At 36.1% G+C, this 26,606-nt stretch overlaps 1 protein-coding gene across 1 annotated transcript; it reads right to left on the reverse strand.

Annotated features, from left to right (window-relative positions):
* Positions 1-2,084: 2,084 nt before the first annotated feature.
* Positions 2,085-24,457, reverse strand: rmc1 (regulator of MON1-CCZ1). Its single transcript, XM_065258588.1, has 20 exons — positions 24,281-24,457; positions 23,797-23,873; positions 23,597-23,681; positions 23,124-23,180; positions 22,949-23,035; positions 22,511-22,651; positions 11,324-11,427; positions 11,082-11,171; positions 10,858-10,963; positions 10,662-10,770; positions 10,483-10,527; positions 10,351-10,404; positions 10,144-10,272; positions 9,908-10,017; positions 9,636-9,755; positions 7,370-7,447; positions 6,618-6,722; positions 6,385-6,453; positions 2,679-2,904; positions 2,085-2,542 (listed from the first exon to the last, which is right to left on the reverse strand). The coding sequence occupies exons 1-20, from the start codon at positions 24,383-24,385 to the stop codon at positions 2,463-2,465; spliced, it is 1,977 nt and encodes a 658-aa protein (XP_065114660.1). The 5' UTR covers positions 24,386-24,457; the 3' UTR covers positions 2,085-2,462.
* Between the last annotated feature and the right edge of the window lie 2,149 nt (positions 24,458-26,606).

The raw sequence follows: 26,606 nt of genomic DNA on the forward strand, positions 1-26,606 counted from the left end.
TCACATACATACAAAAATGTTGCATTTACTTTACACAAGCGCCGCCATGTCCCCTGTTGCTATGGGAACGTTATGAAGTGACGTGATTATGTGACGTGAATATCATTGAAAAGCTGCAAACCCCAACCACAGTTTTTGCAAGTTCTCGCAATTTTTGCAAATTCCCGCAATTTCATCGCATAAAATTGCATAAATATCGAAGATGTGCCGCAAGATCAAGGATTTTGGCCCGCAACAATCACAAAAAAACCTTACATTTTTTCTGGAAGGACTGAAGAAATCCATTAGTTTAGCGCAATAGTGCACCTTATTAATATTAAAGGTGAGCCTTAAAGTCTTATGTTTACTTATGTTTAAGTGCGTTTACATTTAATTTGTATGAAGGCTTAAATATTTTATTGTTTTATTGGAGGAGGCTTCATAAACTTGGCAAATTCATTTGTTCAGAAGTTTGACATTCGTCCTGGGCATTCCCAAGGCTTTTCTAACATTCATACCGTTATCGGATTTATTCCGTATCCACCAAAATTGAGAAGTATATCAGCAATAAAAATTTTGGCCAAATCGTCCAGCCCTAAAGGAATGATACACAGACTTGGCACTGAAATGATTGCAGCGCTACTGCAGATCTAACCCGTTAACATAAGCACAAAAACAAAAATACTACTGCAAATGCACAGTTCACATATGCATTGTGTAGCAGCTGTGTCTGAAAGTGCCAAAATGGACTCCAAGGGGACTTTAATAACCATGCTATAAAGTTTTTACGAATTGCCTACTGTAAATATGAAAAATGTTTTACCATCTGATTGGTTGTCTGTTGCTAAACTTGCTGTAACATAACCACTGCATACAAGGCTTAACCCAGGGTTAAGTGTTTTGTGAAAAGCCATTACACTGTACAGTGACAACTGCCTGAGTAATATTTTGTGTGTTTTAAATACAATAAGCTCTGTGATCTTAACAGTTTGTTATTATGCCACTGTTGTCCAAAGCACCTACATAAAATGAAGCAAATAAATGCAAATAAATGCTAACCATGGTCATAATGTACAGCAGTGGTTCTCAAACTTTTTCGGCATGTGCCCCCCTTGTGTTTCAGATTGCACATCTCAAACTTAGATTTGAAGTAAACAAAACATACTGGGGTGATTTTCCAGACAGGGATTAGTTTAAGCCAGGACTAGGCCTCAGTTTAATTAGAAAATATAACTAGTTTTAACAAAACTTTAGTAATGCCTTACTAAAAACATCACTTTTGTGCATTTTGAGGCAAAACGAATGGCTTGATATATTTGAAGATATATCAGTGCAAGTTGTTTTCATTTTGGACAGCTCTTACATTTATTTTAGTCTAGGACTAATACACGTACCTGTCCGAGAACCACCCCAAAATTATACAATGTAGTGCTGTTGGTTAAAAGCCTTATGCCGAGGTTTAATTACACTATAAATTAAATTTTTTTTTTATGTCCTAAAACTGGGGCCCCCCGGCACCATCTCACGCCCACCCCTCACTTTGAGAACCACTGCTGCACTTGATGAAGTTACAAATTTTTTTTTAAGATGACCGGCCACCATTCGACACATTTGCTTTTAATAATTCAACAACTGACCTTTTGAAAAACACAATTTAAACATTAAGTTTTTTCTGATGATGAATTTTTAACGTTCTATATTTTTCTAAACAAATCAGACTGCTTGTTTTCTATTCCTGATAAAACTTTTGGCCAAGTATGCACTTATATACTTTAAATGTCAAGAAAAAGGGCCACAGCCTGTCAGTCCTGTCTACTGGGTTTTAAACGCAATGAATTATGAAAAAAACACTCTGCAAAAAACTTTCCAAAAACTGTTCAACTCTGCATAAATGTTGTATGTTATTAATAATTTATGTAGCATCAGTATATATGTCAATCAATTTTTCTGCTTCTACCCTCACTCATCTATAGGAATTTAAGAATGTAAAAACACGGTTTAATTCTGTACGAATACTTTGTTACATTGCAGTGTTAATAAAATGTCTAAATGTGTCTTATGATGTGCATATAAACACCCACCATCTACAAACATTCCCAAGTAGATTAGACAAAATGAACATATATTTATTGTATATATATTCATACTGTAAAGGTTAGACATTTCTTTTCTTTTTTTAATATATACATAATTTGCATACAAGTCAAGAATTAATAAATCAAGCGCTATGATGCACGTGACCACAGCGTTTGCTTTACATGGGATGATATTAGTAATTCATTCTGACACCTGTAACTGCTACGGTTATCCTTCCTCATGTACACTTCATAATTTCACCATTCAGACAGAGACATAGCCATCTATTTAAAGAGGATCTGATCTCAATCTAAGCTTCAAAAAAGCTTTCAGTATTCAGAAATACCACAAACCACTACATTACATTCATCAGTTTTATACAGAACCTGGCCAACCTTTGGTCATTTCTACACAGCGGCTGGTTTCATTAAAGCGCTCTCTCCAAAGACTTGTTTGAAGTAAGCCACGTGTTCCTCACAGTGTTCTCCTGTAAGATAATGATGATTCATTAAAAATTAAAATGTGGTCATGTAGTACTGTACTGGTTTTATGTAAAACACCTGCCTTATGTATTATCTAAAAATGATATAGTTATTCAATACCTTCGTATCATTAGCACCTACCTTGGTTAAAGCCGGGATTCCCACGTAATCTCATATTTCTCTGCTCAAAGAAGCGGAAAATTGTATAAAACAACATTGCGTCGTTCGTTTGCCGTGCGGCATCTAGAAATTTCCGCGCGGATACGTTGTCGTGGCCTCCGACGCTACGAATGAACCGCAGAGCTCCTAAAACCTGCTGCTTGGACAGAAGAACCTCAACGATCTCATCGTTGGCTGTGGAGAGTCTCTGTCAAACACACACACACACGTCGCTACATCAATAACCAATAGGGAAAAAAAGTGCAAGATGGTAAAAATGACAAAGGCATAAGAATTAAAAAAGGATAGGTCATCCAAAATGAAAACAGCCAATATTTTACTCACCCACAAGCTATCCTATTGTAGGAGTATATGAATTTATTATTTAAGTCAAACTAAATCAAGAGTTTTAATGTGTTAAATAATGTCCTGGCTCTTTACAGCTTTATAATGGCAGTGGATAGTGCCCCATTTTTAATGTTCCCAAAAAGCGAACCCATCCATCAAAAACCAATCCGTACAGGTATTACAGGTGCAGTGTGTAATTTTTAGAAGGATCTCTTGACAGAAATGCAAAATAATATACAAAGCTATATTATCAGTGATGTATAAAGACCTTTCATAATGTGTTTATTACCTTAGAATGTGATGTTTTTATCTACATATATAGAGGGTCCCCTAACATGGAAGTCGGCATTTTGTGCCACCATATTTCTACAGAAGCCCTCAATGGACAAACTTTTTTTACTAAGTTGTTTCCGATGACATGTTTACCGTTTGCGGCTACCGTAGCTTCTCTATGTGATTTAAAAATGAGGGGTAAGCAGTGGACTGAGCCGTTGGTTGCTATTCACCAGCACTTCACCACTAAAATGTACACACTGCACCTTTAAAGGAATACCGTATATACCCGAATATAAGACGACCCTAAATATAAGATAACCCACCATTTTCCAGACTTATTTTTTTGGGGTAAAAGAGATTTTGTGGAAAAAAGAAAATCATTTTATTTGAAAATTTTAGTGATAATTCATTGAAAAACATTTTAACACCATTCATTAAATATTTGGATTAATTTGTCACAAAATAAAGTGCACTCTGTCAATGAATGAGTGACAAAAATGAATAACCTTTCCAAAAAAATCAATACTTATGTAGGCCCATGTATGTATGTAACTGTGGTACTGTGAAGATAGGTAGAAAATAACCATCTGCTTTTAATCAAACACATCTATCGTGTTGGTGCCCTCTACTGTTTTCCCTGTGATTTTGTCTATATCGCGAATATAAGACGACCGCCTATTTTTCAGCCTATTTTTTGGACAAAAACCTAAAAAAAAAAAAACTACAAAAAAATCCAGATAATTTACTCACCTCAATGTCATCCAGGATGTTTATCTTTCTTTGTTCAGTCGAAAAGAAATTTTTTGAGGAAAACATTCCAGGATTTTTCTCCATATCGTGGACTTTAGTGGCCCTTAACTCTTTCACCGCCAGCGTTTTTAAAAAAAGTTGCCAACCAGCACCAGCGTTTTTCATGATTTTCACCAATGTTTAATGCCTTCCAGAAAATGTTCTTCTTTAAATATATAAACATACAATATACCAAATGAAAGAACAGACCCTCTGCTTTCAAACAAAAAAAAACGTTTCATCCTACCTATAGTGGTTCTTTTGTGATCAGCTTTTGAATATGGGTAGGTTTTTGCAAAAACACCATATTTTGAGCAAAAAGCAGAGATAATTTCATTTTTGTGACGGACTTTTCATAGAGATCCCATTCAGAGCGATCTTTAAAACAGACATGGACATGCAGCAGCTTGCCATAGGGCAATACTTCCGGTTTTAAAAAGTTGCGGAAGGGCGCCACCTGGTGGATAATAGCGGTATTGCGGAAAGACGGAAAATCTCGTCATTGGCGGGAAAGCGTTTTCTCTTAATTGACGAGATATCTCGTCAATGGCGGGGAAAGAGTTAACTTTTTACAGCCTCAGTGCAGCTTCAAATGCCTCAAAATGAGGCATAAGGGTTTTATCTACCAAAATGATCATCAAAAACTTTCACAAAAAAAGTTTTTTTAAACCACAACTTCTCATCTTGCAGTAACCATGTGACACACCAGCGCGACATATTACGTAATCAAGTCGAAAAGGTCACACGCTACATGTGAAACCCACATTGCGGACCATTTTAACCAATAAACTGACACAAAGAAATTCATTAGTATCATTCCACATACAACAACATCGGTGCGGTCCTCTTTCTCCACACTTGTAAACATTGGAGCGGTAGTTTCACATATGTAACGCATGACCTTTCGACATGATTGCGTAATACATAAGGGGACGCTGGCACGTCACACGGCTAAGTGTAAGATGAGAAGTTGTGGTTTAAAAGTAAAAAAATGTTTATGCCTCGGTTGGGATCGTTTAAAAGCCCTTTAAAGGGACAGCACTTTGAGATTTTTCTAAATATAAAGTGCATTATAAATTAAATTTATTATTATTATTATTATTACAATAAGTAGGATTTAACCCCATCTAGTGGTGAAATTGTATTTTGCATTCAAACGAACAGTGCTCTCTAGCGCCTCGCTTTACCAAATGCATGTTGCAACTACGGTAGCCGTTATGTACTCACTGATCTCCTTGTCCGGTTCAACTGGTTCACGTGTTCTGAATGAAAACGCGTTGTGGAAACGCGTTGGTAGGCTAGTGCTTTTTGTCCCTCTCTGCTATTATAGTTTATCAATATGACGGAACGACATGGAAGCCTCCTTGGAAGTACCCGTTTAATGTAAGTAAAGAAATTCTAAGCTTACAAAGAAAAGTCAGATCACTGGCAGAGGTCATTTGACACCAACGAGGACATGATATTTGATTAAACCCTTTTTAAACCCTACTTACTGTCCCTTTAAAGCTGCACTGAAACTGTAAACTGTTGAAGTCCACTAAATGGAGAAAAATCCTGGAATGTTTTCCTCAAAAAATATTTATTTTCAACAAAAAAAAAAAAAAGGAAGACATAAACATCTTGGATGACCTAGGAGAGAGTAATTTATCAGGATTTTTTTTTTTATGAAAGTGGAGTAATCCTTTAAATGTCTCCCGAGGTGAAGCGATGGGTTTTTGTAGGGAAACACTTATATTTCAAACGTTACAGTATAAACTACTGCCATATGCATGTTCATGAGGTCAGGTAAAAGACGGATCTCTGACCAAACCAAAAAATAGCTTCAGAAGACATTTATTACGTGTATGGATTCGTTTTTGATGGATGTATGCACTTTTTGGAAAAATACAAATGGGGCACTATCCAATGCCCTTATAACGCTGAAAATTATTTAACATCCTAATACATTTTTTGTTGTTTGTACCATAATAATTAATTCTGTGTAACTGAAACCTGTTGTACATAAACATGGACAATTACACTGCATGTTCAAATAAAAATATTTGGTTATTATATTTATTGGTTCCTCCTGACCCCAAATAGCTGGAAGAAATCTAAAATGCAAGCTAAACCAAAGCTCAGGTCTTAGGAGGTTAATATAAGAAAGAAGTCATAAACACCTAGGATGGCTTGAAAGTGAGTAAAATAGTAAAATTCATTCAAGTAGAAAAAGCATTGGATACACAAAAGCTAAAATGACCTGGATGACCACATCTAAATTTGAAATTTCATGTACCTTAAGCATATCCAGAGAAAGCTGGTGAGCTGGTGGATATGTGCTCTCTAAAGACAGAAGAAGACAGGCCTGCAACCACACAACATATGTGAACCACTCGACATCAGTAATGTGAGATTCATACATTACATATACAGTATTAAAAAAAAATCAAAAAGAAAACAAAAAACAAGTTTCAACATGGCTAGACAGGTCGTCCAAAATGATTTTCACTGAAGTGTAAAGCATCTCACCAATGGTTTGGAGTCGCTCAGGACGTGATACTGAAGAAACTGGTGAAGCATGTAGAAAAGATTGTGATGGACCAACGTTTTGATGACCAGCTCATACAAATAGTGCTGGAAAGGAAAAAAAATGTAATAAGATTTTGTGAAATGCTTGACTCTGATTGGTCAATTGTGGCATTCAGGTTGCCACCCCATCCTTTGTGAGCTGTCAAGATTCCCCTTAAGTAATTTCAGTGGGACGGCACCTGTACTTAACATTCCTTACTGTAAATAACTTTCTATATACTATAATATTTTTTGATGTTACGCAACTAACATGCAATGTGTTGTTTGTAAAATGTTGTGTTGAAGGGTGCAGCTGTTTGAAGTTACGCTGGAGGCCACAAACACAGATCAACGAGTATTTAGCACCTCAAAAGGAAAACGTATCCTAGTAACTGCAATACATAGCAAAACACCTAACAAGCCTGTGGCCTCATACAAATCTATATGCCTTAAAAGTTATATGTTTTACAGAAGCAGACACTTTAGGTTATTGATCAGTCTTGCCAAAAAACAATTCAGCAAAACAACCCAGAGCTCAGGACTTAAAGTAGTTTAACAAAGCCACAGAAAATGCATGTGTGTAACCTATTGCAATCAGTGCCAGACAAAAGACAGTGCAACAACAACACAAAGATTTATATTCTCAGTACAGTTAAGGATGATTGTAAATATCTGTACACACAGCAATAATATGTAAGTGTTTGATATCATACCTGGACAGGGATTTGAAACTGGTTTAGGGATCGAATGTACTCCATGAGAACTGCGATGATAAACTTATGATTCACACCCTGTTCAAAGATGACAATTCATAGAGTTAGATATTAAAAAATAACATTAGCTTTTTCCTAAACTGAAAGTAAATGTATCATTTATGAATGTTAAATGCACTTTTTGTAATTGCTAAACGCATTGTTTGCGAATGTAAAAAGCATTGATAGCGAACGTAAGCGCATTAAATTGTTAATGTAAAAACGCATTATTTTATATACGTTAACGCAATATTTCTAAATATAAACGCACTGATTGTAAACGTAAAGGCATTATTTGTTAATGTACAAACAAATTATTTGTGAATGTAAACACATTATTTGGGAATGTAAACACTTTCTTTGCGTATGTTAACGCATTATTTGGTCATGTAAACGCATTCTTTGCGAATGTAAATGCATTCATTTTAAAAGAAAATGCATTAATTGTAAACAAAAATTCATTATTTGTGAACGCATTTTTTGCAAATGTAAAAGCATTTTTTGCGAATGTAAAAGCATTTTTTGCGAATGTAAACGCATTTTTTGCAAATGTAAATGCATTCATTTTAAAAGAAAATGCATTAATTGTAAACAAAAATGCATTATTTGCAAATGTAAACGCATTTTTTGCGAATGTAAACGCATTTTTTTGCAAATGTAAATGCATTCATTTTAAAAGAAAATGCATTAATTGTAAACAAAAATGCATTATTTGTGAACGCATTATTTGCAAATGTAAATGCAATTTTTGCGAATGTAAACGCATTTTTTGCGAATGTAAATGTATCATTTGCGAATGTAAACGCATTCATTTTAAACGAAAATGCATTAATTGTAAACAAAAATGCATTATTTGCAAATGTAAACGCATTTTTTGCGAATGTAAATGTATCATTTACGAATGTAAACGCATTCATTTTAAACGAAAATGCATTAATTGTAAACAAAAATGCATTATTTGTGAACGCATTATTTGCAAACGCATTTTTTGCGAATGTAAATGCATTTTTTGCGAATGTAAATTTATCATTTGCGAATGTAAACGCATTCATTTTAAACAAAAATGCATTATTTGTGAACGCATTATTTGCAAATGTAAACACATCATTTGCAAATGTAAACGCATTGATTGTAAACGAAAATGCATTATTTGTAAACACATTATTTGCGGATATAAACGCATTATTTGCGGATGTAAACGCATTATTTGCGGATGTAAATGCATTATTTGCGGATGTAAACGCAAAATGTGCAGACTTTTTAACTTACAAATCTTGATTCAACAAAAACTTTCATACTTAAATTTATTTAAAATGTATGCAAAAACGTAAGAACAACTTAAACCACACATGCGCAATAATCATGAAAAAGGAAAAAGAACCCTATAACATATCTGTGTTATATATTTTTTCCTTGTTTATAATTGTTGCGTATGTGTGGTGTAAGTTGCTCTTACATTTTTGCATACATTTAAAATACATTTTAGTACGAAAGTTTTTGTTGAATTATGATTTGTAAGTTAAAACGCTCGCACGCACATTTTACGAGTGATTTTACGAACAAATGTGTCCGTACGCATGCTTAGTGAATGAGACCAATTGATTGTAAATGTAAGCACAGTTTTTGCAATTTTAAATGCAGTTTTTGCTAATGCAAATGCATTGATTGTGAATGTAAACACTTTATTTGTAAAAATAAACTTTAAAAAAATGTGCATTTAAATAATGTATTCCTGGAAAATACACAGAAAATCAGTCATTCTGTGCATCTAAAATTGCCTACTTCCATAAAATATAGTAAGCGTAAATTAGTAGGTGAGGTGAGTAGTATGTCAGAATTTTATAGTACTGGTAAAAACAGTAGGGGCAAAAAGTACCCAGATGACCCCCTGCTTTCTGTTCGGTGGACACTTTACTATCCTACGAGCCACAAAGAAGAAGGAATATACTTTGTCAAATTGGTGAAAAATGAATATATTCAAATGTAAATACATAAGGAAAACAGTTGTTCCTTATGGTTAAATTGCATTTGTTAACATCATTCAAGTTAACGGGTCACTTGTTGTATCAACACGGCCGATGTAGTATGTCTGAATTTCATTCGCACTACCCATATTTATACTACAGTATATATATAAAACGTACAGTTTTAATAGTCAATGAGTAGGTACTTCACCTAATTCAGTACCCACTGTGATTGTTAAAGAAGTAAATTAACTCTTGCTTGCCTTTCTCTCCGTAAAGTCGGACAGTACGTGTGTGTACATGTCTGACTGGTCTATAACCGCCTGGGTCCGCACGGGTCTTTTATAGGACGTGCTGGAGCGACTGGGCCCGGATTCCATTGCCTAGGGACCAAATATTACCATAATAACTTATGAACAATGTTAAACAAACAGTATGTAACATCAAATACTCTTGAATGTACAAAAACATCAACAGTAACGGAACAGTGATATATGTATTCATAATAACAAACAGTAAATGAACTCATACTGACTGTAGTATATGCTTGCTCTGCGTCCAGGTACTCTTTGTATACTTGATTGAGTTTATCAAACACGGTGGCCACCACAGACAGGTTTCCTTTATCACCTCCACCTACCAACACTAATAAACAAACCATTCATTCAATATTAGCATCATTATAATACATAACATACAGTCTGTATCCATGTGGCCTTGCTATGATTTAAATGCTGATATTGATATGGTGTTGATTATAAAGTCTCTTACTTTGTGAGCACACGGACAGAATAACCATTTTACAGTCTCGTCTCCGTAACAGGAAGTCCATAAGTTTGCCTTTATCCTGCAGGAGGTTCAACGTGGGCTGAAGTTTCACCTGAAGGTACCACAGATATCCTGATGCACACAGCAGAAGATCAATGCCGTATTTATTTTAAGCACACACTTATTTTATATTACATCTGCGACTTGTACCTTCGCTGGCGCTGATTATGATGTCCGGTTGAAAGACGCTCCAAGATGATGAGTCTTTGAAATTAAGGAAAATTTTAGCAAATATTGTCTATTTCAAATCTTAGTTGGTATTTGTTTTGTCTGGGAGGATACACAGTTCACAGGGCACCGGGACTTGACTCGGAGCAGCCGCGGGTCCTATAACAAGAATCCAAATAAACCACTTATACATTTTCAGAGACGTCACATAGACAATGTGCAGTAGTTGCCATAGACAAACAGCAGGTTGTTGAACCTTTTGAATGATTTATAAAAAAGTACGGTGACGTGACCTGTTAGGGGGATCTTGTATGGGTGGATGGATCGAGCAGGAAGCACAGGCTGATGAGCGTTGATAGGACCATCTGATTCTCTCAGTTTAATGTCAAAGATGAGGGACGTCTACATGGGAAAAGACACCAAAAATCGCTTTTAGTAACAAATGAATTCTGTATACTACACCTAAAGTTAACTTATACTTTATAGTACCTGAGTGCTCTGGTGGTGCACAACAACTAGATTATCCACCACATTCAGGGCAAACTTTCCTGTAGTGTTTAGTTTAAGTAAGTGAGTCTTCTTGCAGATGCCCTCTCTACAATTCAGATAATGGCATGTACGGTGAATCATATTTTAAGCAAATAAATAATTTCTTGAGCATGTTTTGCAGAATAAATCATGAATGAATCTGTACAGGACTGCTGGATACTTACCGTGGTAAATGATAGAGGACTACTTCTGCTCCTGGACTGTTAGTGCTTCTGGAGTGATGTTTCAGATACATCACATACAGCTCATCGTAACTACAAAGAGCGTACAACCAATCAGACTTCAAATTAGTTATGCACCCATAATATTTTTTTCAAAACCCAATATCTCATTTGTCATTTTCAAGATAATAATATAAAATCAGATTATAGAGGAAACATTATTTTGCTTATATAAAACGTCTTACATTGTGGCCACGGCGATGTCTCGTTCAGAGAGGCTGAGTTTGGCTGGTTTGGGAACCGCTGGGAGCTCGATCTCAAACTTGGACATCTTTGACATAGTTGCAGTCTAGAGAAAAATATGAATATGGATAATGACTATGCCTTCATGCTATTGACCCTTTTACTGTTTGTACACAATGATGACGTGGCAGCGTATGCGCGCGCATTTAGGCAACGGAAGTATCGTAAGAATCAACAGTGAAGCAACACAAACAGTAAGTTATTTTAAAAAAATTGACTTTATCAACATTTTCACTACAGCTACCAGATCCGTGTAGTATAGTGGAGTGGATAAAAGACGTTAGCAGATGGCCAAAAATAAAGTTGCCAGATACATATATACGTATATTAGTATATTATATTAGTGCAACCAAACGCTTTTAATAAACTTTCTGAGTTGCTACCACGTTAGAACCAATGGGGAATAACACCACTTACGTTGCCCGAATGCGCGCGCAGGCTATTTGATCACGTGAGCTGTAAAAGGGTCTATTGACTTTGCTTTACCTTGAGTTGGTTCACTGCTGCCCCCTAGTGGACAAAACTATTCAAGCCCATTAAATGAGGTTTGCAAAGAAAAGTCTATTCGAACATGATGCATCATTGTTTATTATGAAAGTGTCATTAATAATATCAAAAGTTTGATGTATAATAATAATAATAAAAATATGAATACAATTCTGCTTTTTTACAATGTATTTACTGGAGTACAGCATGCTTACAAAGCATTCATACGTTGCAATGATTTAACAAATCAAAGTGTGAAAAATATTAAGTTCAATAAAAACGAAAGACATAGAGAGCTGCAGGGATGACGCATTATTGTAGGCCAAACCCAGAAATAAGTTAGCATTTTAACATATCCGGTTTTCTCATTGAGAGGTCAATGGGTTGTTTTGATAGACAGACAGACAAGACTCACAGACAAGACTCACAGACAGACAGACAGATAGATAGAAGACTGATAGGCATACAGACAGACACATGGATAGATACACAGACAGCCGGACGGACAAACAAAAAGACAGACAGATAGACTGATGGATAGACAGACTGATAGACAGACAGACTGATGGATAGAATGATGGATAGACAGACATACTGATGGATAGATAAACAGACAGATAGACTGATGGATAGATAGACTGGTGGACAGACAGACTGTTGGATAGATAAACGGACAGACAGACATATATACTGATGGATAGATAGACTGATGGACAGATAAACAGACAGACAGATGGATAGATGGACAGATAAACAGACAGACAGATGGATAGATAGACTGATAGACAGACAGACTTATGGATAGATAGACAGACTGTTGGATAGATAAACGGACAGACAGACATCTATCCATATACTGATGGATAGATAGACTAATGGACAGATAAACAGACAGACAGATGGATAGATAGACTGATGGACAGACAGACTTATGGATAGATAGACAGACTGTTGGATAGATAAACGGACAGACAGATGGATAGATAGACTGATGGACAGACAGACTGTTGGATAGATAAACGGACAGACAGACATATATACTGATGGATAGATAGACTAATGGACAGATAAACAGACAGACAGATGGATAGATGGACTGATGGACAGACAGACTTATGGATAGATAGACAGACTGTTGGATAGATAAACGGACAGACAGACATATATACTGATGGATAGAAAGACTGATGGACAGATAAACAGAGAGACAGATGGATAGATAGACTGATGGACAGACAGACTTATGGATAGATAGACAGACTGTTGGATAGATAAACGGACAGACAGACATATATACTGATGGATAGAAAGACTGATGGACAGATAGACAGACAGACAGATGGATAGATAGACTGATGGACAGACAGACTTATGGATAGATAGACATATTGTTGGATAGATAAAGGGACAGACAGACATATATACTGATGGATAGATAGACTGATGGACAGATAAAGAGACAGACAGAGGGATAGATAGACTGATGGATAGATAGACAGACTGTTGGATAGATAAACGGACAGACAGACATATATACTGATGGATAGATAGACTGATGGACAGATAAACAGACAGACAGAGGGATAGATAGACTGATGGACAGACAGACTTATGGATAGATAGACATATTGTTGGATAGATAAAGGGACAGACAGACATATATACTGATGGATAGATAGACTGATGGACAGATAAAGAGACAGACACAGGGATAGATAGACTGATGGATAGATAGACAGACTGTTGAATAGATAAACGGACAGACAGACATATATACTGATGGATAGATAGACTGATGGACAGATAAACAGACAGACAGATGGATAGATAGACTGATGGACAGACAGACGTATGGATAGATAGACAGACTGTTGGATAGATAAACGGACAGACAGACATATATACTGATGGATAGATAGACTGATGGACAGATAAACAGACAGACAGATGGATAGATGGACAGATAAACAGACAGACAGATGGATAGATAGACTGATAGACAGACAGACTTATGGATAGATAGACAGACTGTTGGATAGATAAACGGACAGACAGACATATATACTGATGGATAGATAGACTAATGGACAGATAAACAGACAGACAGATGGATAGATAGACTGATGGACAGACAGACTTATGGATAGATAGACAGACTGTTGGATAGATAAACGGACAGACAGATGGATAGATAGACTGATGGACAGACAGACTGTTGGATAGATAAACGGACAGACAGACATATATACTGATGGATAGATAGACTAATGGACAGATAAACAGACAGACAGATGGATAGATGGACTGATGGACAGACAGACTTATGGATAGATAGACAGACTGTTGGATAGATAAACGGACAGACAGACATATATACTGATGGATAGAAAGACTGATGGACAGATAAACAGACAGACAGATGGATAGATAGACTGATGGACAGACAGACTTATGGATAGATAGACAGACTGTTGGATAGATAAACGGACAGACAGACATATATACTGATGGATAGAAAGACTGATGGACAGATAGACAGACAGACAGATGGATAGATAGACTGATGGACAGACAGACTTATGGATAGATAGACATATTGTTGGATAGATAAAGGGACAGACAGACATATATACTGATGGATAGATAGACTGATGGACAGATAAAGAGACAGACAGAGGGACAGATAGACTGATGGATAGATAGACAGACTGTTGGATAGATAAACGGACAGACAGACATATACTGATGGATAGATAGACTGATGGACAGATAAACAGACAGACAGATGGATAGATAGACTGATGGACAGACAGACGTATGGATAGATAGACAGACTGTTGGATAGATAAACGGACAGACAGACATATATACTGATGGATAGATAGACTGATGGACAGATAAACAGACAGACAGATGGATAGATGGACAGATAAACAGACAGACAGATGGATAGATAGACTGATAGACAGACAGACTTATGGATAGATAGACAGACTGTTGGATAGATAAACGGACAGACAGACATATATACTGATGGATAGATAGACTAATGGACAGATAAACAGACAGACAGATGGATAGATAGACTGATGGACAGACAGACTTATGGATAGATAGACAGACTGTTGGATAGATAAACGGACAGACAGACATATATACTGATGGATAGATAGACTGATGGACAGATAAACAGACAGACAGATGATAGATGGACAGATAAACAGACAGACAGATGGATAGATAGACTGATAGACAGACAGACTTATGGATAGATAGACAGACTGTTGGATAGATAAACGGACAGACAGACATATATACTGATGGATAGATAGACTAATGGACAGATAAACAGACAGACAGATGGATAGATAGACTGATGGACAGACAGACTTATGGATAGATAGACAGACTGTTGGATAGATAAACGGACAGACAGATGGATAGATAGACTGATGGACAGACAGACTGTTGGATAGATAAACGGACAGACAGACATATATACTGATGGATAGATAGACTAATGGACAGATAAACAGACAGACAGATGGATAGATGGACTGATGGACAGACAGACTTATGGATAGATAGACAGACTGTTGGATAGATAAACGGACAGACAGACATATATACTGATGGATAGAAAGACTGATGGACAGATAAACAGACAGACAGATGGATAGATAGACTGATGGACAGACAGACTTATGGATAGATAGACAGACTGTTGGATAGATAAACGGACAGACAGACATATATACTGATGGATAGAAAGACTGATGGACAGATAGACAGACAGACAGATGGATAGATAGACTGATGGACAGACAGACTTATGGATAGATAGACATATTGTTGGATAGATAAAGGGACAGACAGACATATATACTGATGGATAGATAGACTGATGGACAGATAAAGAGACAGACAGAGGGACAGATAGACTGATGGATAGATAGACAGACTGTTGGATAGATAAACGGACAGACAGACATATATACTGATGGATAGATAGACTGATGGACAGATAAACAGACAGACAGATGGATAGATAGACTGATGGACAGACAGACGTATGGATAGATAGACAGACTGTTGGATAGATAAACGGACAGACAGACATATATACTGATGGATAGATAGACTGATGGACAGATAAACAGACAGACAGATGGATAGATGGACAGATAAACAGACAGACAGATGGATAGATAGACTGATAGACAGACAGACTTATGGATAGATAGACAGACTGTTGGATAGATAAACGGACAGACAGACATATATACTGATGGATAGATAGACTAATGGACAGATAAACAGACAGACAGATGGATAGATAGACTGATGGACAGACAGACTTATGGATAGATAGACAGACTGTTGGATAGATAAACGGACAGACAGACATATATACTGATGGATAGATAGACTGATGGACAGATAAACAGACAGACAGATGATAGATGGACAGATAAACAGACAGACAGATGGATAGATAGACTGATAGACAGACAGACTTATGGATAGATAGACAGACTGTTGGATAGATAAACGGACAGACAGACATATATACTGATGGATAGATAGACTAATGGACAGATAAACAGACAGACAGATGGATAGATAGACTGATGGACAGACAGACTTATGGATAGATAGACAGACTGTTGGATAGATAAACGGACAGACAGATGGATAGATAGACTGATGGACAGACAGACTGTTGGATAGATAAACGGACAGACAGACATATATACTGATGGATAGATAGACTAATGGACAGATAAACAGACAGACAGATGGATAGATGGACTGATGGACAGACAGACTTATGGATAGATAGACAGACTGTTGGATAGATAAACGGACAGACAGACATATATACTGATGGATAGAAAGACTGATGGACAGATAAACAGACAGACAGATGGATAGATAGACTGATGGACAGACAGACTTATGGATAGATAGACAGACTGTTGGATAGATAAACGGACAGACAGACATATATACTGATGGATAGAAAGACTGATGGACAGATAGACAGACAGACAGATGGATAGATAGACTGATGGACAGACAGACTTATGGATAGATAGACATATTGTTGGATAGATAAAGGGACAGACAGACATATATACTGATGGATAGATAGACTGATGGACAGATAAAGAGACAGACCGAGGGATAGATAGACTGATGGACAGACAGACTTATGGATAGATAGACATATTGTTGGATAGATAAAGGGACAGACAGACATATATACTGATGGATAGATAGACTGATGGACAGATAAAGAGACAGACCGAGGGATAGATAGACTGATGGATAGATAGACTTATGGATAGATAGACAGACTGTTGTATAGATAAACGGACAGACAGATGGATAGATAGACTGATGGACAGACAGACTGTTGGATAGATAAACGGACAGACAGACATATATACTGATGGATAGATAGACTAATGGACAGATAAACAGACAGACAGATGGATAGATGGACTGATGGACAGACAGACTTATGGATAGATAGACAGACTGTTGGATAGATAAACGGACAGACAGACATATATACTGATGGATAGAAAGACTGATGGACAGATAAACAGACAGACAGATGGATAGATAGACTGATGGACAGACAGACTTATGGATAGATAGACAGACTGTTGGATAGATAAACGGACAGACAGACATATATACTGATGGATAGAAAGACTGATGGACAGATAGACAGACAGACAGATGGATAGATAGACTGATGGACAGACAGACTTATGGATAGATAGACATATTGTTGGATAGATAAAGGGACAGACAGACATATATACTGATGGATAGATAGACTGATGGACAGATAAAGAGACAGACCGAGGGATAGATAGACTGATGGATAGATAGACAGACTGTTGGATAGATAAACGGACAGACAGACATATATACTGATGGATAGATAGACTGATGGACAGATAAACAGACAGACAGATGGATAGATAGACTGATGGACAGACAGACGTATGGATAGATAGACAGACTGTTGGATTAGATAAACAGACAGACAGACATATATACTGATGGATAGATAGACTGATGGACAGATAAAAAGACAGACAGATGGATAGATAGATAGACTGATGGACAGACAGACGTATGGGTAGATAGACAGACTGTTGGAAAGATAAACGGACAGACAGACATATATACTGATGGACAGATAGACTGATGGACAGATAAACAGACAGACAGAAAGATGGATAGATAGACTGATGGACAGATAAACGGACCGACAGACATACAGTCTTGTTCAAAATAATAGCAGTACAATGTGACTAACCAGAATAATCAAGGTTTTTAGTATATTTTTTATTGCTACGTGGCAAACAAGTTACCAGTAGGTTCAGTAGATTCTCAGAAAACAAATGAGACCCAGCATTCATGATATGCACGCTCTTAAGGCTGTGCAATTGGGCAATTAGTTGAATTAGTTGAAAGGGGTGTGTTCAAAAAAATAGCAGTGTGGCATTCAATCACTGAGGTCATCAATTTTGTGAAGAAACAGGTGTGAATCAGGTGGCCCCTATTTAAGGATGAAGCCAACACTTGTTGAACATGCATTTGAAAGCTGAGGAAAATGGGTCGTTCAAGACAATGGCCCTCATTTATCAAAAGTGCGTACACCAAAATTCCAGCGTACACCTGGCGTACACCCAAAACCACGGTGACTTTGAGATTTATCAATATGGACGTTGGCGTACGGCACGCTCAAATCCTACGCCTGCTCAGGAGGTGGTGTACGCACATTTTGAGTTAGTGCAGAAATGCGCAAAAACTTCCTAACACCACAAAACGTACTGACAAACTAAAATATATGATATATTATGACCCACTGTAAAAAACATAGTAATTATAAACTTCAGTGTTTATTTTTATGCAACAATGTTCAATGTTTAATTTGTGAGACTTTACCAAAGCATTTGATTTGTATGCATATGTATTCCTTCAGTTGAGAGCCTGTGCGCTTTACCTGATGTTTCAGAGCGAGCATGTGAACGGAGCTTAGTGGGAGCGGAGAGTTGAGCGGTGCGGTAATATTACCATCAAAGCGCCTTTCCGAAAATTCCGCTCCCTCAGCACCGCTCGTTGAACCCAGAACGCCCTTTAATAATTTGCTAGTTCGAGAATTTGTAAAAACGTCTAGCAATAAGTTATGGAATTCAAGCCTTATACATAAATGTAAAGTAAAAATCAAAGTTAAGATTGAGCAGGAAGAAAAAATTGAAAGGGACTGCGGAGAGACTGTAAAGAGTTAGCAAATATTCATCCTGGAATCTGAAGCGGCACATTGCAAGAAAGCACAAGGATGTGCTACGAAAACATGGTAATGCAATAAAAGGTAAGCTAGTTACGTACCATTCGATGATAAATAAATACAGATGAGGTAAGGTAAAATGCTTGTGTTGAATGGAGCCGTAAATCCGATCATGATGACATGCGGACAAAATTATGGCCACGAATAATTTTTTATGCTATGGACACTTCTTTTTCTTATTTAGTCTAAAGTATGGCCATAAATTTAGAATTTGTTCCCAATATTCAACAGTTTGTTCCTTGGAATTAATTATTATAATATTTAGAATATTTCGTAATTACTATTACAAATATTATTACTTCAAATTATGAATTAGCTTAGCTAAAACATGTGGATGTCAGGGAAACAAATTGTTAATTTGAATTATATCCGGAGCTCCGTATCAAACTGGATCTAAGATACAGCTAACAAACAACTGTATGTAAATACAGAACAACACACTACAAAAGTTACTACATCATTTTAAAATATTATATAAAAAAAATTAACTGAACCATTAAGCAGACATAGAATTTAGATGTAGGCAACAGTAAATAATAATAATAATAAATAATTATTCTTCTAAATATCAATTAATAATAAAAATAATAAGAAGAATATTACAAATTGTCATCCAATAATGTGTCTTTAATCCCACTCTTTAAACTGCCAAATAAAACAATTTTGTTTCTTTTCACTTCCCCGGATTCTCTTCTTTGCCGTCTTTCGTGTGTCAATGGCGTAAAATGAGGGCGTGGGAGAGGCGGAGACTTGAATTTATATGGGCTTGTTATTCTAATGACGCTCGTTTTCGGCCGCGGCATTTATGAAGGGCAGATATTGCGTACACCTGAATATCAACGGGACGCACAGTTTCATAAATCAGGCGGTGAGAGGAGTGTAAGCATAATCTTACGCCAACATATACGCCCGTTTCTACGCAAGAATGATAAATGAGGGCCAATGTTCAGAAGAACAGCGTACTTTGATTAAAAAGTTGATTGGAGAGGGGAAAACCTATAAAGAGTTGCAAAAAATGATAGGCTGTTCAGCTAAAATGATCTCCAATGCCTTAAAATGGAGAGCAAAACCAGAGAGACGTGGAAGAAAACGGAAGACAACCATCAAAATGGATAGAAGAATAACCAGAATGGCAAAGGCTCAGCCAATGATCACCTCCAGGATGATCAAAGACAGTCTGGAGTTACCTGTAAGTACTGTGACAGTTAGAAGACGTCTGTGTGAAGCTAATCTATTTTCAAGAATCCCCCGCAAAGTCCCTCTGTTAAAAAAAGGCATGTGCAGAAGAGGTTACAATTTGCCAAAGAACACATCAACTGGCCTAAAGAGAAATAGAGGAACATTTTGTGGACTGATGAGAGTAAAATTGTTCTTTTTGGGTCCAAGGGCCACAGGCAGTTTGTGAGACGACCCCCAAACTCTGAATTCAAGCCACAGTAAAGACAGTGAAGCATGGAGCATGATATGGGCATGTTTCTGCTACTATGGTGTTGGGCCTATTTATCGCATACCAGGGATCATGGATCAGTTTGCATATGTTAAAATACTTGAAGAGGTCATGTTGCCCTATGCTGAAGAGGACATGCCCTTGAAATGGTTGTTTCAACAAGACAATGACCCAAAACACACTAGTAAACGGGCAAAGTCTTGGTTCCAAACCAACAAAATTAATGTTATGGAGTGGCCAGCCCAATCTCCAGACCTTAATCCAATTGAGAACTTGTGGGGTGATATCAAAAATGTTGTTTCTGAAGCAAAACCAAGAAATGTGAATGAATTGTGGAATGTTGTTAAAAAATCATGGAGTGGAATAACAGCTGAGAGGTACCACAAGTTGGTTGACTCCATGCCACACAGATGTCAAGCAGTTTTAAAAAACTGTGGTCATACAACTAAATATTAGTTTAGTGATTCACAGGATTGCTAAATCCCAGAAAAAAAAATTTTTGTACAAAATATTTTTGAGTTTGTACAGTCAAAGGTAGACACTGCTATTTTTTTGAACACACCCCTTTCAACTAATTGCCCAATTGCACAGCCTTAAGAGCGTGCATATCATGAATGCTGGGTCTTGTTTGTTTTCTGAGAATCTACTGAACCTACTGGTAACTTGTTTGCCACGTAGCAATAAAAAATATACTAAAAACCTTGATCATTCTGGTTAGTCACATTGTACTGCTATTATTTTGAACAAGACTGTATATACTGATGGATAGATAGACTGATGGACAGATAAACAGACAGACTGATGGATAGATAAACGAACACACAGACAGACAGATAGACTGATAGATAGATAGATAGATAGATAGACTGACAGACAGACAGACAGACAGATGGATAGATAAACAGACAGAGAGACATATAGACTGATGAATAGATAGACTAATTGATGGATAGACTGACAGACAGATGGATGGACAGATAGACAGACGGATAGATAGATAGACAGACAGATAGACTGATGGATAGATAGACAGATAGACTGTTGGATAGATAAACAGACAGATAGACATATAGACTGATGGACGGACAGATAAACTGATGGATGGATAGATCGTTTTTGAACTTGTGATTTTTTTTAAAGTTTTTTCACTAAAAAGGCAGTTGCTAACAAGTTGGGACTACAGACAGAGAAGAAAATGATTCATCCACAAAGTATTTCCTTATCAGGATACATGCTTTTAAATGTTTTTAATAAATGTTGAAAGAGTTGCCAGGAGTTTGGTGTTGATGAGATAGGAGTTGAGTGACTGTTATGTAGTTCGCTTATAGACGGTTTCATCGGACGCAAGTGATACACGTCTGGATCCGAACGTTACTTCCGGTTTCGTTTTTTTAATGGTATGACAAGTTGCTATACTGATCTCTTGAACAAATGTCTCGTTGAAAATAACAAATGTTTTGGATTCCTAGGTAATCTATGTTTTTTTTTTTTTGCTTGTTATATAAATAAACTACATTATAAGTACTTTGTGGTTATTTTTCATTAGCGGAGTTTACCGGAAGTTACGTGCGGACCGCGACAGCCGCTTGTTTATGTTGTTACTGCTGAAACCGTCTATAGCCTAAGATTAATTTTTCATTTCTAGCAAACGCACTTTTAATTTTTTTGTTTATTTATGAAGATGATCCTGATGGACAAAATGTGTAAGTATCATAACCTTTTGTGGTTCGCACGACGTATTTGTTGCAAAAAGTTAGCTACTGTAACTTCCGGGTTGGTCCTCAAAAATACGTCATCCCTACACATCTCCATTAAACTCACCTTAAAAGCAAAAGGCTGTATTACGTTGCCCTGTACAGTGGTGGAGAGGAGAAGCACAGCTGTTTCTGGACAATACATGTACCAGTTTACATTGATGTTCTGGCTCTTTAAAAGCTTTAGAGTCCGCTTATCAGGTAGTACCTGAACCAGAGATAAAGAAAATTAGTCTGTTTGCTTTCTAAAACACAAAAAAATTTGACCCTGTCTTTGAAATCCAGGTCTTTTAAGCTAATGATGAAATTAGGAGCATCAAAGTTTGATTTCAATCTTTGACATGACCTTACTCAGTCAATATTAAAGATCTCAAAGTTATATTTTCACTGAATGTTCTTTACATTATTATGTACGATGATTTTATGTAAAAAAACAAATCCCAATAATTACTTTAGTTGGGTTTAACAAATTAAGGGTTTTAATTTGATAACAGGGTCAACATACCTGATAAAATTCAATACCCTGGTCCGTGACAAACACAATCTCATTCCAGTTTGTCCAACAAAACCCGAGAATACTGGCATTCTTTGTCTGAGGGTAATATAACAAAATGGTATAGTGAAATTCCCATACACCATTTGGGATAGGTACCCAAGTTGATATTTGTTTAGGGATATACCTTGCATTCATGGGAGAATTCCAAGTGTGGATAATCAGGAATGAAATTTTTGAAATCCTATAAATGAAAAAATGCTTTGTAAAACCATTGCAATTTATAAAACGGTTAGTTCCAGTCCTTGATTCTGATTGGTCAATAGCTGTGATTTATTTACAACAAAGCACAGGTAATTCTGTGTGTCACTGCACAGCACCCTTAGCCACGTATACAATGTGAAACATTCAATTCACAGTCAGTCAGGGACAATTTTTTCCAGCGGAAGGAAGACATTTAGTGATTTTACTTCATGAAAGTTGCTTAATATTTGCTTTAATATTTGTATTGTCTAATAACCGTTTTATAAAACCAATAATGTACTCAAAGCTGTGCTGTATCGTGAATAAATCACAACTGAACGTCTTGCCTTGACCCAATCACAATGAAGCAAAGACTCTCATACATTATTTCTTATATCAATCACAGATGCTACTTACAACCGATTTTGAAGTGCGCTGCACAGCTAAGATCTTGTTCCCCAATGAGAATTTGATACACTTCACTTCACCTTTGTCATCCATTCTGTGAAACAATTCAGGATCCATCAATCAGACAATGGGAAACAAGTTTGTTTTCAATGCAACAACTATGACTGTGTTCACAGAGGCATATTACAATTAAATAACATCAGACATACCTGAAAGCCACCGAGTTGCTGTCATCAGGTCCTTTAACCACAACACCTGTGGCTCCACCGGACCGCACGGCAAACACCTGCAATAACATGAAACTGTAACAGTCAAAAAAACTACATACAGACGCAATAATAAACATCAGGATATGAACTGGGTTCTTCAAGATGGCGAAATTATAATGAATGTAATGGTTATAATGGGAACTGTATTGGTTTTAATAAGAACTAAATGGTGCATGTGGGTCTCTAACTTACTTGAAATGTATTGACTTCTAATATTGGAGGGATGCTACTCAAATCTCAAAACACAGCGTAAAGGAATTTTGTTATGGACTTTGCTATGATATTTAGTGCATATAATACACACGTTTGAAAGCTACTATGCTACCCAGACATATCGTCTACATAAACAGCATATCAAGTTTTAAGACACAACTGTTATAAAGCTTCTTGTAACGTTAATGTTACAGTGTAAATGTGTTCTCACCTGTTTATTAGCCTCGTCGAAAAACACATTGTTGACGCTTGACGCGTTTTCAAACTGCACAGGATTTTCGCTGAGCTCAAGATAATATTCGTCGCTCATTTTCATAAATATCTATATAAACACTTTTATTCCGCAGTGGTTTTATTTCCACTTCCGCGTCTGTCAAGAGCGAGACGAGTCATGTGATTTAATCACGTGACACGTCACACTTCTTTGAACCAATGAGACAAGCCGGTTAAGACGGCTTCAATTAATGTTACAGAAAAAGTATACATAAAAAAATAAAATGATAAAAAAAACTGCGCTTGTATTTAAAGCATTTAAAAATTTTGTGATAAAAATATTATATATTTATATACATTTTTTTTCTAAAATCTTGTTTTTTGATGCAATTCATCATCAACGGCAGTTGATTTGTTTTGATTAAAAGCTTTATAATGAAAAAATACAGCAAAGAAGCGATATAAAACACAATAAAAACATGATAACATCATAATAATAAACATTTTTTAAACATTTTTTAAAACGGAATATATGTATGTATCTTGCTAGGTTGACCAATGCAATGTTTTTGTTTTTTCCACAAATATACCCATACGACTTACAACTGGTTTTGTGGTCATATGTATACATATAGGCTACATATATAAAAAAAGAAAGCTAGCTTAATATTAATAAAACAAACTCCATATGGTATAAATGTAAATAAACTGAAAGTAGTAACCAGATGTTTTTACACAAGACTGAAATAAAAAAATAATAAATGAATGTCATGCACATGTAAGGACATATAAATCATAATAAGGTCATAAATATAATTAGTGTAGCATACTAATAGTCTTATTTTGTTAGCAAGCATTCTCAAAAACAAACACACTGCGTATTATACATGATGACTCCATGACTTATTTAATAATAATCAAAGCAAAGTTATAAGAAAAATTTAAGTAAACCAGTTAATTTCTCTTCATAAGTTATTCTCATAAATTTCAAAGGCATCTGAGGCTCTCTTGACTTTCTGAGATGAGTGGCAGATCTCATAAGGTGCATGTTCACGCATTGTCACATCTAGAGCTTGATAATGATGATTCCCCAAAGTCGAAATGTCTATAAAATCTGATTGTGGATTCTGATTTTCTTGTATGTTTACAGCACAAGTGTTTATATAAATCCGGTCCATATTCTGGTTAGTATGCTTAGTTTGGCCTACCAGTTCCCCTGAGGACCTGCTGGGAATCAAAGCGAACAATATAGTGCATTCGAAAAATTAACTTGAAATAAATAATTAAAATAATATGTAGGCTACATTTTAGTATAAAAATTCTTCAAACTTATAGACTATAAACATTTCAGAATATCACAATCATCTGATTTTAATCTCTTACATGCACACGTTTCATGTGTAACTCATTTGAAGTACATATTAATAAATTTACCAATTAAACATACAAACCTCTTGCTAGGTCTGGTGCAGATTTCACGGCCAACAAACATACATATTATAAATAGGACGATGACAACACCCACTGCTGATCCTACAATGAATTTACAGGTAAAAGATTGCATTATTGCCTAAAACTACAAAAGAAAACCAGCTGTGCATATAACTTAAGACTTAAAATTAAACTGATTTGATTGACATCTAACATAAATCTGACAAAGTTAGACATTAATGAACCCCAGCCCTGTTCGGTCTTACCTCTAAATTTGGTTTCACATGTGATTGATACTGGTTTGCTTTTCGTGCCTCCAGTAATTGATGTAACATTGATGTCATACTGCTCAGCTGATACAGGATCAATCTGATACCTGGTTTCATTGATGATTTTGGGGCTGTATCCATTCACCTGCACCTCATATTCAGACAGCATAGCATTGGGATCATCCCAAATTAAAACCAGTGTCCTTTTTGTCCATGAATACTCGCAGTGTAGACCGGTAATGGGGCTGAAGAAAGATGGAGCTGGAGAAATAGGATAAGAATTCAAGCTCATTGTATAAGAAAGGTTTGAAAAAGAAATGTATTGAATTATCAATACTTATAAAACTTAAACATCGATGTAGAATAAACAGTTGAATAAACATTATTTTGTAAAGTCTCACCGGTAACATTTTGTAAAGCTGAAATAAAAAGAAAACAGTAAAAATAAATTACAATGCGTCACAGAAAACAGACATATTGTAAAAACAATGACTAGGGAAGTTAAAATAAGAAATAAGGAAGAGGTCTAATTGAGGTACATTTCTTATATGCTAAATATTTTTTTTACAATGGTCAGAGGCATTTTAAACAAAAGAAAGAAACTTAACTGGAAAATGACATAAA

The sequence above is a fragment of the Paramisgurnus dabryanus genome, chromosome 22 (assembly GCF_030506205.2).
Source record: "Paramisgurnus dabryanus chromosome 22, PD_genome_1.1, whole genome shotgun sequence".
In the NCBI taxonomy this organism is placed as follows: Eukaryota; Metazoa; Chordata; class Actinopteri; order Cypriniformes; family Cobitidae; genus Paramisgurnus; species Paramisgurnus dabryanus.